This window comes from Henckelia pumila, unplaced genomic scaffold, assembly GCF_033568475.1.
Source record: "Henckelia pumila isolate YLH828 unplaced genomic scaffold, ASM3356847v2 CTG_461:::fragment_3, whole genome shotgun sequence".
Taxonomy (NCBI): domain Eukaryota; kingdom Viridiplantae; phylum Streptophyta; class Magnoliopsida; order Lamiales; family Gesneriaceae; genus Henckelia; species Henckelia pumila.
This window is the reverse complement of record NW_027331831.1, coordinates 13,088,292-13,103,937: the sequence shown is the minus strand read 5'-3', so window position 1 is coordinate 13,103,937 and position 15,646 is coordinate 13,088,292. Positions and strand designations below refer to the sequence as shown.

Sequence of the window (15,646 nt, the reverse complement as noted above, 5' to 3'; positions counted from 1 at the left end):
CACCATTGAAAACAAGACTGAAGTATTGAAAAAAGCAAGAAACACTATTGTTCTAAGCTTGAGCGATAAGATACTGAGAAAGGTTGTTAGGGAAAAGACAGCTGCATATATGTGGCTAAAGCTGGAACAACTGTATATGTCAAAAGCTTTGCCTAACAGGATATACCTAAAACAGAAATTCTACAGCTACAAGATGGATGAGAATAAGTCAATTGATGAGAATCTTGATGAGTTCACCAAGTTACTGTCAGATCTTGAGAACATGGATGTTCAGATCGATGAAGAGGATAAGGCAATATTCTTATTGAATTCATTACCAAGAGCCTATGATTAACTAAGGGATACATTGAAGTATGGCAGGGAAATACTCACACTTGAAGAAGTAACAGGGGCTGCATACTCTAAGGAATTAGATTTGAAAGTCAATGGTAAACTTCAAAAGCCTTCTGGTGAAGGTCTAAATGTGAGGGGTAGGTCTGTTGAAAGGAAGAATTCTAATAACAGGTGGAAGTCGAGATCCAGGTCTAAGTCAAGACCAAAGAGAACATGCTGGTCTTGCAAAAAAGAAGGTCATATCCGAAGGTTCTGTCCTTTAAGGAAAATCAATCAAGGCCAAGAACCAGTCACTGTCACTGATGCAGCGAATGTGTTGGAAGAGTATGAGGAAGCTGAGGTTCTAACCATTTCCACTGATGACCCAAAAGAAGAGTGGATTTTAGATTCAGGAAGCACTTACCACATGTCTCCAAGAAGGGACTGGTTTACAGATTTTCAAGAAACACAAACAGGTTATGTGCTACTGGGAAATAATGAATCATGTAAAATTGAGGGTGCTGGATCAGTAAAGCTAAAGATGTGGGATGGATCAGTGAAGATCCTATCTGATGTAAGGTACATCCCTGATCTAAAGAGGAACCTGATCTCATTAGGTACCTTGGATCAGAAGGGGCTAAGCTACAAAGCTCAAGGAGGCATTCTGAAAGTAGTAAAAGGCTCACTGGTTGTTATGAAGGCAATCTTGAAACAAGGCCTTTATGTACTCCAAGGAAATACCCTATCCTCAGAAATCAATGTGTCTATATCAAAAGGGAATGATACAATGTTATGGCATCAGAGACTTGGTCATATGAGCCTAAAGGGTCTTCAAGAGCTATGTAAACAAGGTCTACTGGACAACAAACAGGTCAGAGAGCTGGATTTCTGTGAGAACTGTGTTCTTGGCAAGACTCATAGGCTAAGTTTCAGTACAGCAACCCACAAAACATTGTCACCACTTGAGTACATACATGCAGACCTCTGGGGATCTTCTCAGGTACCTCAATCCCTATCCAAATGCCAATATTTTCTTTCTTTAATTGATGATTATTCTAGAAAGGTTTGGGCCTATTTTCTAAAAACTAAGGATCAAGCTTTTGATAAGTTTGTAGAGTGGAAAACCTTAGTTGAAAACAAATCTGGAAAGAAAATTAAGACATTAAGAACAGATAATGGATTGGAGTTTTGCAACCGTGAGTTTAATGAGTATTGTGCTAAGCATGGCATCACTAGACATAGAACTTGCACATACACTCCACAACAAAATGGAGTTGCAGAACGCATGAATAGGACTATCATGAATAAAGTAAGATGCATGCTAAGTGAGAGTGATCTACCACCTAAGTTTTGGGCAGAGGCAGCTTCTACTGCCTGCTACCTGATCAATCTCTCACCTTCTTCTGCTATTGAGTTCATGGTTCCAGATTTTAAGTGGTCCAACTTAAAACCGAATTATAAACATTTAAGACCTTTTGGTTGTGTTGTATACATTCATGCTAACCAAGGTAAGTTAAAACCTAGAGCAAAGAAGGGAATTTTCCTTGGTTATCCAACTGGAATAAAAGGCTACATGGTTTGGCTTTTAGATGAACTTAAATGTGTTATCAGTAGAGATGTAGTTTTTAATGAATTTGAATTTTATAAAACTAACAAACTTGTGCTAGATACAGCCAGCTCTAAACAAGCTGAGCAGATTTTGAGTGACAGGGAACAACCTCTAAATTACAGCAATGAGAATAAGGAAGAAGGTGGAGCTAATCTTGTCTTACCCGAAGATTCCTGTGAAATTAAACATGCTGGAACTCAGATATCTCAGCAAGCTCATGATATATTGGATGCAAACAGAGATGAACAAAGTGATGATCTTAGTAATGACCAGCATCTAGAGGATTATATGCTTGCAAGAGATAGGGTCAGAAGGGAGATCAGATTACCATCTAGATTTGCATCATCTGAATTTACAGCCTTTGCACTAAATGTAGCAGAATTGATGGATCTAGAAGAACCATCAACTTATGAAGAGGCAATGAGAATCAAAGACAGTGCAAAATGGTTGAGAGCTATGAAAGAAGAATTCCAGTCATTAATCAAGAACAAAACTTGGGTATTAGTGGACAAGCCTAAAGACAAAAGAGTGATAGGCTGCAAATGGATATTCAAAAGGAAACCAGAAATTCCAGGGGTTGAAGGGCCAAGATTCAAAGCAAGATTGGTTGCAAAGGGATTCTCACAGGTGGAAGGGATTGATTATCATGAAGTTTTCTCTCTTGTGGTTAAGCATTCATCTATCCGAATCTTACTAGCAATGACTGCAATTCATGACTTGGAGCTTGAACAATTAGATGTAAAAACAGCTTTCTTACATGGAAATCTGGAAGAAAAGATTTTGATGACTCAACCAAAAGGTTTTGAGGCTGGGGACCAATCTGGAAAAGTGTGTTTGCTGGAAAAATCACTCTATGGCCTAAAGCAATCACCGAGGCAATGGTACAAACGTTTTGATGACTTCATGCTACAGCAAAGATATAGTAGATCAAAGTTTGACAGCTGTGTGTACTACAAGAAGTTGCCAAACCAGTCTTTCATCTACCTTTTGATCTACGTAGATGATATGCTCATTGTTTGTAAAGATCTTATGGAAATTCAGAATCTAAAGCATCAACTTAACTCTGAATTTGAAATGAAAGATCTTGGTGCAGCAAAACAAATCTTAGGTGTTGAGATTAGAAGGGACAGAAAGCTTAGAATTCTAACTTTGTCACAAGAAAGGTACATAAATAAAGTTCTTAATCTCTTCAAAATGGCAGAAGCAAAATCAGTTAGCACACCTATTGGTGCTCATTTTAAACTGAAGGCAGTACATGAAGATCAAGAGGAGTTGGAGGCTATTCATATGAAGAATGTTCCGTATTCAAATGCAGTAGGAAGTATCATGTACATGATGGTTTCAACTCGACCAGACATTACCTATGGTTTGGGTCTTGTAAGCAGGTTCATGAGCAAACCAAGCAGAGAACATTGGAAGGCAGTACAATGGTTGTTGAGATACTTAAAGGGAACTTCCAAGCTGAAGCTAAAGTACTCCAAATCCACTTGAAACACATGTGAGATCACTGGTTATTGTGACTCTGACTACGCAGCTGATCTAGACAAGAGAAGATCGATTTCAGGATATGTGTTTACTGTTGGAGGCAATGTAGTGAGCTGGAAATCAAACTTACAAAGTGTGGTTGCATTATCCACTACCGAAGCTGAGTATATCAGTCTAACTGAAGCTGTAAAAGAAGGTATTTGGATAATTGGTTTTGTCAATGAACTGGGTTTAGAGCAGAAGGATGTAACAATCTTTTGTGATTCACAAAGTGCAATACATTTGTCCAAAAATTCTGTTTTTCATGAAAGGACAAAACACATAGATATTAGATTGCATTTTGTAAGAGACATCGTATCTAATGGCTTGGTTAAAGTCCAGAAAATAGATACCATGGTTAATCCGGCTGATATATTGACAAAAACAGTACCAGGGATCAAACTCAATCATGCATTGGATATGCTCAACATGATGGAGTAATTGTAACTTCATGTTTATGGGATCTCAGCTGGATTCATTATGTGTGCAACAAATTCAGTCAAAGGTGGAGATTTGTGAAGATTTGAGTTGACTTTTATTAGTTGCCAATCAACGACTCAGATTCATCATTTAACTGAATATTGATCCAATGGCTGGAGTTGGTCATTAGGTTAGTTACAGGGATGTAAATCTGTTTTATGAGCTGAGAGATCGGGTTTTGGGTCTCACTTCTTGATTGAAAGGAACAAGTTCATATTTCTCTCATCTCTCTGAAATCGTATTCCCAAATAGAAAGGAGAACAAAAGATTGCTCATCTGGAAACAAGATTGATCTTCGAAGATATCTCTTGACAGAGATGAAACCATCAAGATCAGAGTCTATCAAAGTGTTTTCCAATTTCTTTTTTTTTTGTTCCTAGTTTTTCTGTGATTAATGTGTTGTACACAAAAGGGGGATTGAAACGATTGTGCGCACTGATCGTATTATAGTGAATTCATATGGGTGAATACCAGAACCTTGGATGTAGGATTGGTTGATAATCCGAACCAAGTAAATTCCGAGTGTTCTTATCTGCTTTGTTCGTTCCTTCTTAGTTTCGAATAGATTCTTGTTCTTGGTTGCTGATTGTGTGCTTGGTAGATTTATTGGTGTGGGTCTAATACCAACATAAAGATTAGGGGAAACAATATTTATTTTGTTAATACATAAATAGGTTACTAGAGACGTTGGTGACACGTCCGTTCATCTGAAGTTCAAACGGTCCAAACGTTGCCTATAAATAGTTATGCGGATTTCATTTTCAAGCATGAATTTGGTTGATTCCCTCTCGTTTCAAGTCTATATATTGAGTGTTTTTAGCCATATATGATAGCGAGACGCTTCCGAAGTCGTAACAAAGTTGTGCCTGAGTTTTGGGGCCTTCGACAATGACGGACTAACGATGGACGCAGGTAAAGTCTAAACGCCTAATAGTTATTGGAAGTAGTCACTAGCTTAGCTAAGATCTAGACAAGTTATTAGTGATATGATATTCACTTGACTATAGGCTTGGACAATAGACCATGTTGTACTCGACATGTCTAGTAGATGTACGTAAGGATTGACTAAGATATCCAACGAGTATACATACTTATATGTTGCATTTATATTTCATGATACATGTTTTACCATTTTACACATATGTTGTAAGTACATATATCATGTTGAGTCTGTGTATTCTTCGAGATAGTCTTTCTAGTAAGGTCGTTCAGCCCTACACTCTCGATACAATTTGACATCGGGAGCTATCGTGATGATGGAAACTGACGCTGCGGTGATCTAGACGGGTGTGAGATACCTATCAGATTGGACCCCAATTATATTACTCACTCATGACGCCTAGTGTGAGCTGGATTGATCTAGTTGACCCAGTATATCCATTCAAGTTATTTTGCATGTGCATGATGGTTTGTATGTTCATATTTGCGTACTAGGCGTTAGTCGCTCACGTCCTTAATATTATCTCGGACACCTCATTTGACGAGTCAGTTCTCAGGTTAGATGAGGCAGGAGGCTCGAGGCGAAGCAAGTGACCGCTTGAGGAGGTTATTCGTTTAGTTCTGTTATGTTTACGTGTGAGGCTTCCAAAAAATACAGTTTCGATTTGTTCTATAACAGTTATTTTCGTTTTGTTTTCCCGGTTATATTCCATCGGTGGGTTTATCGGATTTACTGTCTATTTAAGTTTTCGCAATTATTTCTCTGAATAAGTTTTATCTATTAAGTTAATTGTTTGCTTAAGTTTCTAACTAATAGGTGACCCGAGTCGGATCGCTACAATATATATACAACATACAAAAAAAATCATAACCTGGTCATTGATAGGTTGATAGTTGGGGCTCGTTAGTTAGAATCCCTTTGATTCGAGCGGTTGAGTCGACGCTACCCGCAGGGTAGTGCCCTGCGGGTGACGTGACGGCTCATGATTAGTTAAAATCAAAAGACCCCACGTGGGATCCATTATTTTTGACCAATCATGGGGTTACACGTCACCCGCAGGATAGTGTCATGCGGGCGGCATGTACTAAACCGATTCGAGCAATAGATTATAAGCATTTTTTTCTTTAATAAAAAAAGTGTTTTTTTTAAAAAAAAAATGGTTTTTCAGCTTTGGCTTCTGCATATTCAAAAATAACATTTGAAACACCAAAAGCTGCTAATTTTTATTTATTTATTTATAAAATCACTTTAAAAAACTGAACTTATTTAAGTGTTTTTTAGTTATTCAATATCAAACTGACTCTTTAATCAAATGAATTGATTGAAATGTTTCGGAAAACTAAATAAACCAAAATGTTTAAAATATCTCCGACATTACAAAATATTGAAAGAATCCATAGTTTTTTTTAAAAAAAATAGAGAATGTAAATAATACAATTTTTAATAAATTGATCGTAAAAATAAAATAAACCGTCCTTTTCAAAATCATTTAATGTAGCAATCGCGAACATTAGAATTTATTATTATTACAAAAAATATTAGAATATGTTACATAGAAAAGTATATTTATTGGGAATACAGTTATAATAGAGCACCAGTGATCAATCTGTGGTTCAACACAGCCTCTGCAATCGGCCTCTGTCGAAAGTCTCGATTTAACATGCTCTGCACCAATTTATATACCCAAAAACATGAGACACCGCTTGTATTTCAAAATCAACAAGGTTTAGTGATTCTAGCAATAGTAATATCTTCCATGTATTCAGAAGAACTGTAAAATGAACCTGAAGCAACTCCCAACCAGCGCGATCATCGAGATCCAGAAATTTAACAGCTTCAACCAAGCGGTCATCAGCTAGACAATATCTGTCAAAAGCAAGCAAACAAGACTTGATGCACCCAAGGAGAAGTGTCCAGAACTTGAATATGTGGAGAGAATGGTGATATTGTTGTGGATTTTGAAAGCAAAAAAATCAGCAGGGTTTTGCTTCGATTTCGTTCCGGGGTTGATTCTAATTCCATTTTTCCAGTGGAAAAAAACCTGTTCCCAAGATTGAGTTGGACAGATGGTGCACTTGTAAATCCAAAAGGCCACATTACTCAAGACAGGCATATGAAAGAAACCGTCCTAGTCCTCACAAATATAAAATTTTCAGGCACTACGTCCATGTGTTCTCCGTGGACTCAAAAACACCATGACAAAGTGGAAGATGGTGCACATTCACAGAGACTGAAAATTGTATTCATAGACATTAATGATTTCACGTCATTTCCAGATGTCAAGGCAAACAACAAGTGCGCAACTTACTCTCTCATGGCTTCAATATCAAGTTGGAATGTGTTCTCTAAAAGCCTCTGCAAATTTGTTGCATAAATTATTAAAACAGGAACGAAAAATCCAGTTATTGAATCTAGAAAGAACACATTAAAGAATGAACTTAAGTCGCATGCAAGACTCACTCGCAAGGAAAGACTGTCAATTACTCCTGTTTCACAAAATGGAACAAAAGCTAAGTAAGCAAAAAGAAGGCCAGCTTCATATCTGTAAAGAACCAAAGATGTATCAGTGTCTGGAAAAAAACTTTCACAAAAAAATTAGCTTCTCCAGCGTATTTGGAGATCAAAGTACATGTCATCTGCTATTCCAAAGGCTCGTTTCTCCAAAGGTGTGAAAGCACCAGCAGCAGACGCCCTTCTCCAAAGTCCTTCAGATAGCATCGAACGTTCAGCTAGCTCAGAATACCTAGAAAGCAACATTTTTTCCCTCTTAGAAGGTTTAAGCCAAAATTATAGGCCATCTGAATGACTAAAATTATTAGGGATCCTCCTATATATGTACAATTTCTTGGCTTAAGATCCTTACAGAGAGAATAATCTCCAATACCACTTACGCAACATAGCCATTCAGCCTCTCAATGGCTCAAAGATTGTCCGAGTTAAACATAGATTGTGTTGCACTGTTGCAAATATATAAATTAGTTCATTTATTGATTTCCTTTTATCTCAAATTTCCTCATCGATGCTAAGGTGTTTGTTGTGCCAGGTAAAGAATGTAGCATTCTGGCCTTGGCAGGTGACTAACCTAATCTTCTGGTTTTGGGACTAGATGGCAGTGACTAAAAATCTGGTAAATCTACCATGTTCACATGCAGTAACATTCTCCATCCAAAGCATTTAGTTTCCAAGATTTTCTGTTGGCACCCTCTCCAAGTCTGTTACGACTCATTGGGCACGCAAACATATGATTTAATTCATGCATTCAGATTCGCAAGTGTGCCACGATCGGTCATTTATGTTTCATGTTGCAGAACTGTACTAGGTGACTATCGCTTCTGTAGGTGGGCTTTAATTCCGAGACAGTAGCAAATGATGATAGAGTTAGCTTTATTAGCTTTTGCCACAAGTGCAGGTGTTGAATACTAAGAGGCGACTAAATGCCAAGGCTTATGAGAAGGTACAATGTCAAGGCCGTACCAATTATCTTTAAAATCCACAGCATATTTTGGGTTATTGCAATTGCTAATTATGCTAATTAGGTATAAATATGGGGAAAACTCTTTTTACTCTCCTCCGACAAGTCCCTCAGAACTAAGGTAACTGATCCAGTTAGTTCTAAGTAAAAAGGCCTGAAACTCTGGCTAATATTCACAGGCATACGATGCGTGCTTAACTTAATAATCTATAATTAAGGCATACCTTATGTCGACTGAAAAGGCAAGATCTCGAAGCTGTGGAACTAGATAAGGAGCTTCTTTCTCAACCATTGTACTACCATTTGAAAAACAGACAGCTACAAAATGTTCAGATGAGAAGAAAGATAAATCCTGTAAAGAACAAAAAAAGCAATTCAACTGGAATATTGGATCTATACTTGACGACGACAGAAACAGGTCCAAGACTTTGGTGCAATCTGTCATGGTCGTGCATGTAGGCCAGGCCTCTCATAGCACCCTGAAGAAGTTTAACAATATACTTCATTCTACGCTTGAATATTTCGTCTTTCGCGTAAGGGTTCCAAGAATTCTGATCTCCATGTTTGCCATCCTTGGACAACTTCTCACTTGTGACTTTTGCATAGTCAGCAGCAGTGTACTTTCCATCATTCCGGAAAGCAAGCCACTGTCGACAATATGGAATATATAAGTTCTCTACAAATATAAGCACGAAAAAGTAGTAGTTGATCAGGCAGCTGAATCTCGGGGATACAGACCTGTTCACCAGTTTTTGTCTCAAATCCTCCCAGAAGAATCTGGATATTCAGGCAGACCATGGCTTTAGAACTGCTCTGTATGCAAGTATACATAAAATAATTAAAGGAAGGTCCATAGAGTTTAAATTCATCAGAGAGTGGGATTCAAATCAATGTTTAAACAAGAACTCGACATTACTTGTAGAGAGGCGTGGGCACTCAGCTCATTGGCAGCCATCAAGTCAGCCTCGATTCCGCCAACTTGTTGTCCAGGATATACCTTCAAGACATCATCGGGTCAGCTTGGTCCAAAAAATTAGAGGCAACAGTATTTAGAATCTATGTGAAAGTGCAGAAATTTTGGGCGAGGCGAATTTATTCTCGAGCTCACACTCTCATATAGCATTATATTCCAAAAGATTTAACAGGGAACAGATGTCGATACCTAGTGACCAAACAAATCACCTTAAAAATTACAGGAGTGCGTCTAAGCGGACCTTGAACTATTCTTCCTTCATAAAGCCTGCAAATAGCTGTCACATGTACTATAAGCGGCAAGCATTTTGTAAATTCACATTCACGCACGTGCAGAAAAGCACCTGATCTTCACATCCCCTTCTCCAATATCTTGAACTCTCAATCTCCCCGCATCAGGGGCCGAAAACCCCACGTCCATCGCGGATTTCAAACCACCCGAGTAACTGATTTGAAGAAAACTCTTAAGAGTAAATGCTCAATCAAGTACATATATTCATTTCTACACCAATTTCAATCTCCTTTTCAACAGAAAAAAAAAAAAAAAGAATGAATCGGTCGACAAACCTGGTGACATTAAGGAATCCATAGCTGCCAATCAACCTCCCAACCTCGAAGGAATCAGGATCCATGATCAGGCTGGCATTACAGCGTCTCGAAAGCGAGGGGCGACGGTGCTTCGGAGATGAAATTGGGCAGAGTCCTCCTCCGCCTCTAAAGAAGCAAACCCTAGAAGAAACAGCGGACGCTGGTACAAGTACAACCATTTCTCTCTTCAGGGAGAGTAACAGAGTATGGCGCCACTGAAGGATATGGTGGTAACGTGGTTGGTGCCAAAAGGAAGGCAAATTACAAGGAAAGATTTAAAAGTTTATTAATTTAGTGTAACATTCAAATACCGACCTTAGCTCAGTTGGTAGAGCGGAGGACTGTAGTGGTCTTGCAGTTAAATCCTTAGGTCGCTGGTTCGAATCCGGCAGGTCGGATATTTTTCTTTTTTATTTATTATTTTTTAAAAGAAAAAAAAATTGGATTTCTCAGTTTATTTTGTTAAATTAAATAAATTTTCATATATATATATTTTTTGTGTAATGGTTTGATTAAAGCTTTTTGACAAAAGTTTGTTCCGCCGATTTTTTTAAAAAGACTTACTATGTTTCTTATTCATTCAGAAAATGCCTTCTAAATTTATTTCTATATAAAATATATATCACTATTATTTTCATATCTTAATAGCTTGTATTTTTTTTTTTTATAACAAAATACTGAAACCCCACTCTTCCAACTCAAGATTTTAAAACAAACATTTGTTTAAAAAAAAAAAAGAAGGAAAGATTCTACTACATACTTATAACTTGCATAGCATATTTAGGTTATATTTATATTAAAGTATTTCAAATCCACAAAATCTCGATTGTGATGGTATGATTCCAATAGATTGAACCTCAAAATCTATCATGTTTAGCATGAAATACAATATAAGTATAGAAGAAGTGTATTTAAAGTTTATTGTCTCATTTCTCTGAATGAAAAAAAAAATCTGAATACATTTTTAATGTATAGATTTGAAATTCATCCGTCCATCACACAACCTTAATTCATTTGTGATATTATAGTCCAGTATTAACGGAAATAGGAGTAGTTCACTTTGATACAAGGCTTTGCGAGCATGACAGAGAATAAGCGAACACTTTCAACCATAAATAACATGGTTTCAATTGTGAGTCGAAGAAACAATGAAGATCCCCTCCCCAGAAATAATGATTCGTGTCTAAACTTTGTCGTCATCATAACAAGCTGCAGCAGCAACACTACGTTAGAAAGTTGATCTTTCAAGCTAATAATGGTTCATTTTCCCTCGTCGAGCGAATAACTTCCTTGTCTCGCCTTTAGATCAATGATGTTGTAAATTTGAAGCTATAAAAGCTTCAATCCACCAGTCACGTCGTCGACTAGGTCAGCTGGCCCTGGATACAAATGAAAGACGAGTGTTGATACTGATCAGTATGACTTGACAAAGTGAATTCACACAACTCTGCGCTGGTAGGAGACACAATTTCTCATAAACTGAGCGTAGACCCCAAATAATCTTGCTCTAACTTTGAGAAGTGAAGTTACATAGAAATAAAAAATATAAACCATACCTAGCACTGCCATCACCGTCCTTGAATCTGGAATATGGAGATGGAGAAATTGAATGGTAAGCAATAAACGTAATCCAGAATAACAAATGCAATTTAGTTCATAAATATGTTCTGATTAAAAAATGAATACAGACCTACAGCATGATCTGTTGAAATGCGGAATTTTTCCTCAAACTCTCAGCCAAAAACAAAATATTTTCTCTTTATCTCAAAACATGAGATAACTTAACATGTTCATATACTTCAAGTTTAAATATTTATATGATGAAATCTGTTCATTTGATGCAAAAATGTAGGCAGCCATCCCGTTTATCATTTTACAAGCATTTTTTGCTTCTGTTCATTTTTTTATACCACAATTCGAAACTGAATCCATCCATAGTTCTACGGCAATTAAAAGAGCAGAGGAAAGTAAACCTAATTAATAAACTAGGCTTGCTTTAACCACCTACCAGTTTAGGGCTTTTCATTCCAAAAAAATTATCTATGAGATAGAATGATAGATATAGCCACCATAATTAATTATGAAAGCTTACAACAAATTTTAAAAACCTGAAATTCGAAGAGGACAACATTTTGATTATCAATTGAAGCCACTAAATGTTCAGCCATTATGAGGCATTGTGTTGCATGGGCGAATATTTCTTTTCATTGGTTGGAGGGTGAGGGTGAGGGTGGGGGTGGGGGTGGGAGTCATGCTTTCCCTCTTTAAATTAGGCTTCACTGACTTTCAGTTCATCAAAAGAAAGTAGTATGTATACACGAATGGATTTCAAGTAGGATTATTCAAATTAGTCTCATTGTATTTCTAAAATAGAACAATTGTCACCTGGTACGTCAACATGAAACCGATTCACACGAAAATAAATAGTTATAAAACTCACTAGGGGCGATCTGTGTTCTCCCGGCATCAATAGTGATATGTGTTGGTATATTTAGCGACTTTGCCCTTTCCTGCACAAGTTGAAAAACATCAGCAGACTAGTGATGACAATGAATATTACACCCTCTGTGATAGAATTTATATCATGTGAAGTATATAATTTATGGATATTCCATACGGATCAAGTTTCTATACAAATGAGGGATGATTATCTTGAGATGTGCACATTAAACTTTCAAAATGAAGTTAGTGCATCCTCAAGAAGGTAAGTGGAAGCACCCAGTTCGATCATGAACATAGTTTTGTAGTTTTCCTGCACAAGAAGATTTTAGATCATGTATATACCAACACTGAATTCTATTTCTTTTTATTTGAGATGGCATTCAATGCATAATGTGCCAGAAGCAAATCATTAGCATCACAGCTTTTTCCTCCAAAAAGGGTTCATTAACAGAGCAGGTCGAATTTTAAAATTTGAGGTATCTTTAAGGGTTTGTGTTTATGTTTGAGACAGTAAATTGATGCTCAAAAACTAAGAATTTGACCTTTTATCCATCTTATTTTTCTTTCTACAACAAATGAGGCGCCACCTGTTTAGAATACGTCCAGTTGCCATGTGATTGAAAGAATAATTCACTTACTCTATCCTTCTCCTTCAAGAGAAATTCAACACACAACAATACAACACTTACAGTTGACTTCTTCCGTGTTTGTTTATTCCTTGGGGTGTACTAAGCACTGTAGTTGAACAAAATCACATAGCACTATATTGTATGATGCAACGCATGGGACTAAACCAAACACCTATGTTCCATAACATATCATTGAAATTCTTCTTAGTTGCATTCTGACCTGTAAAACAAGCATATCATCTTCACTTTCAATTTTTACAACCACCTTTACCTGTCCGCACATCTCCCACCTGCACAGAGATCAACCCTAAACAGTAAAAAGATTGAAAACGACCATTTTAATTAAAATTACAAGAAAATTTATTTGGAATCAGGTCTTGGAAGTACCTGTTCAAAGACTTTGGTGCCCTGTTTAAAAGTTTCTTATACAGACCCAAGGTCGCATGGCTGTACACAATAAAAAAGGAAATTTGGTAGTGACTCTAATAGGGTACTTTTAAATGTAAATGATCTTTCTTAGAAATGATTCTGAATAAGAAAATAAACACTTCTGAAAGTTATTGACCACAGGAACAAGTTTAAACAGTTGTAAATATCGATAAGCATGAGTTCGACCGCCAATTATGTCACATCCGCACAGACAAAGCTTAGGAACCAAAGAACACGAGCTGCAAAGATATCCCTTCCTTTCGGAAAATTCAGCATCTAGGATGCCATTCTTCCTTACAACTCCACAACATTTAACATGTTTGAAGTCCTTTCCTCTAATTTATATTTGCAATACTCTTTCGCCGAGCTTCCCACGACGAAATAAATAGATTTATTTGTGCCAAGGAGGATTATTAGATATCTACAAACACATTCAGCTAGTTAACTACGTACAACACTCCAACTATACGGGACCGACCTAGCATTTCAAAGCAATCATCGAACTGTACCACATATTACCTGCATTGGGCAGCAATCTTCCCTTTCCCCATTTTCAAGTCATTTCTCACAACTAAAACCTTCACACAGATAAAAAACTATTAGACCTTACACCACATATGGCACCAAACCAATCAAATAAAAGCCCACACAAATCACCATTTTAAAATCTTCCAGAATTTCAGCCAGTTTCTCGACCTCAAGTGGTTGTTTACCCCCATTCTTCTTCTTATTCTTCTTATCATCATCATTCACGGCAATCTCAGATTCTTTGGAGGCTATCAGTAAACGAAAAGCTCGAGCCGAACGGCGCCCCCCCAGCAGGCACCCCAGCGCAAAACAACCCGCCCCGATCAGGAACGCGCTAAGCCAACTCATCCCTATCATATCAACCCCCCAAAGCATGAATCCACACTGCACTCACATCACCATTATCCAATTAACTTCACAGTAAAAGTACGCATTCAAAATCCAATAATTTTGTACACATATACCGGAGTGAGAAAAAGAAAACCTGATCAGATGGGGAGAGGATCGTAAATTTTCTGCAATTTTCAGCGAAGCGAACGCTCGAGGAGGGAAGAAAGTACCCGAACTGTGGGGAGCTTCCGCTATAGAAAGCACCGGAGTACACAGATTCGATGGCAGAAAGAATCAAATACGGCGGCGTTTAATGTCAGAGTGGAGAAAGAGTGTTTCAAGTTTCAAGTTTCAAGTTTCAAGTGATTTAAGTGAAGTGTGGTAGTTTAGTTTAATTCAGATGAAAAATTAAGTACAATTGTGGTGAAATCTTAAACTTATAATACATTTTATCTGATTTAATTTGTTAATAAATTTTGTTAAGAAAAAAATGAAAAATGCTTCCTAGAATTTCTTCAAACAGTACCTTACCTATTTTGCAATTATTGTAAATTATTATTTATTTAAATTTTATTAAAGTTTGATATATTTAGGTGTTATATGTACGATAATTTATAATTCAGTCCCCAATCCTAAACCTAAATTGGTGATCAGTCTCTATCAAAAAAAAAAAGTTTTGTTTAAACTTCCTGTGCCCATATGTTTTGTTATGGATGAAATTCGGTACAAAACATGAAAAATATGATACAAGTATATGATATTTGAGTACCAACTGTTTTAAATGATGATACTAATTTATTATTTTTTAGTACTAAAATTTATAAACAAATATTGATATAATATAATGACACATTTGTTTTCTTTAGATGACAATCAGTACAAAATATTAGAAATACAGTACTAATATATGAGATTTTGAGTATCAAATGTGTTAGATTTGATACAAATATATAATTTTCGAGTACTAAGAAAATATTAATATTAATAACATATTTATTTTATTTGGATGAAAATCAGTACAAAGCATTGAAAATATGGTACTCATATCTGATATTGGAGTACCCAATGTGTTAGATCTGGTACAAATATATGATTTTTGAATACTCAAACATATGTTGCAAGTTCAAATTAATAAAGATGTTTATATTTTATACTCAAAATCTTATTTTTTTTGTACTCGATCTTGAATAATTAGTGCTCAAATATCATGTATTTGTATCATATTTTCAATGTTTTGTACTCAATTTTATCCAATAAAAATAATGCGAGCCCAGGGAGTGCAAATAACTTTTTTTTTGATAAGGTATTGATTCTTAATTTGACTTTTGGTTTAGGGACTGAAGACTAATTCACCCTTGGCTCAGTTTGGTGTGGATGATAGGATAAATAAT

At 36.5% G+C, this 15,646-nt stretch overlaps 2 protein-coding genes and 1 non-coding gene across 4 annotated transcripts; 1 reads left to right on the top strand and 2 right to left on the bottom strand.

Annotated features, from left to right (window-relative positions):
• Positions 1–6,341: 6,341 nt before the first annotated feature.
• On the bottom strand, positions 6,342–10,106 carry LOC140871868 (uncharacterized). The gene is made up of 12 exons (XM_073274610.1): positions 9,877–10,106; positions 9,654–9,755; positions 9,520–9,577; positions 9,254–9,334; positions 9,076–9,150; positions 8,737–8,984; positions 8,562–8,633; positions 7,495–7,608; positions 7,326–7,407; positions 7,174–7,220; positions 6,650–6,731; positions 6,342–6,530 (listed from the first exon to the last, which is right to left on the bottom strand). Exons 1-12 carry the CDS (start codon positions 10,074–10,076, stop codon positions 6,447–6,449), a joined length of 1,245 nt encoding a protein of 414 aa, XP_073130711.1. The 5' UTR covers positions 10,077–10,106; the 3' UTR covers positions 6,342–6,446.
• A 101-nt stretch (positions 10,107–10,207) lies between these two features.
• On the top strand, positions 10,208–10,295 carry TRNAY-GUA (transfer RNA tyrosine (anticodon GUA)). The gene is given in 2 exon segments: positions 10,208–10,244; positions 10,260–10,295. It is a non-coding gene; the product is annotated as a tRNA-Tyr (tRNA).
• A 607-nt stretch (positions 10,296–10,902) lies between these two features.
• On the bottom strand, positions 10,903–14,634 carry LOC140871584 (uncharacterized). Of its 2 annotated transcripts, none has more exons than XM_073274155.1 (8): positions 14,410–14,632; positions 14,055–14,309; positions 13,917–13,975; positions 13,356–13,415; positions 13,189–13,258; positions 12,338–12,407; positions 11,454–11,480; positions 10,903–11,276 (listed from the first exon to the last, which is right to left on the bottom strand). In XM_073274155.1, the coding sequence occupies exons 2-8, from the start codon at positions 14,298–14,300 to the stop codon at positions 11,227–11,229; spliced, it is 582 nt and encodes a 193-aa protein (XP_073130256.1). In that variant the 5' UTR covers positions 14,301–14,309; positions 14,410–14,632; the 3' UTR covers positions 10,903–11,226. The 2 variants fall into 2 exon arrangements, 1 of the variants encoding a protein (XP_073130256.1); XR_012147718.1 differs by having other exon boundaries at positions 11,252–11,276; positions 12,515–13,258; positions 14,410–14,634.
• Positions 14,635–15,646: the final 1,012 nt, after the last annotated feature.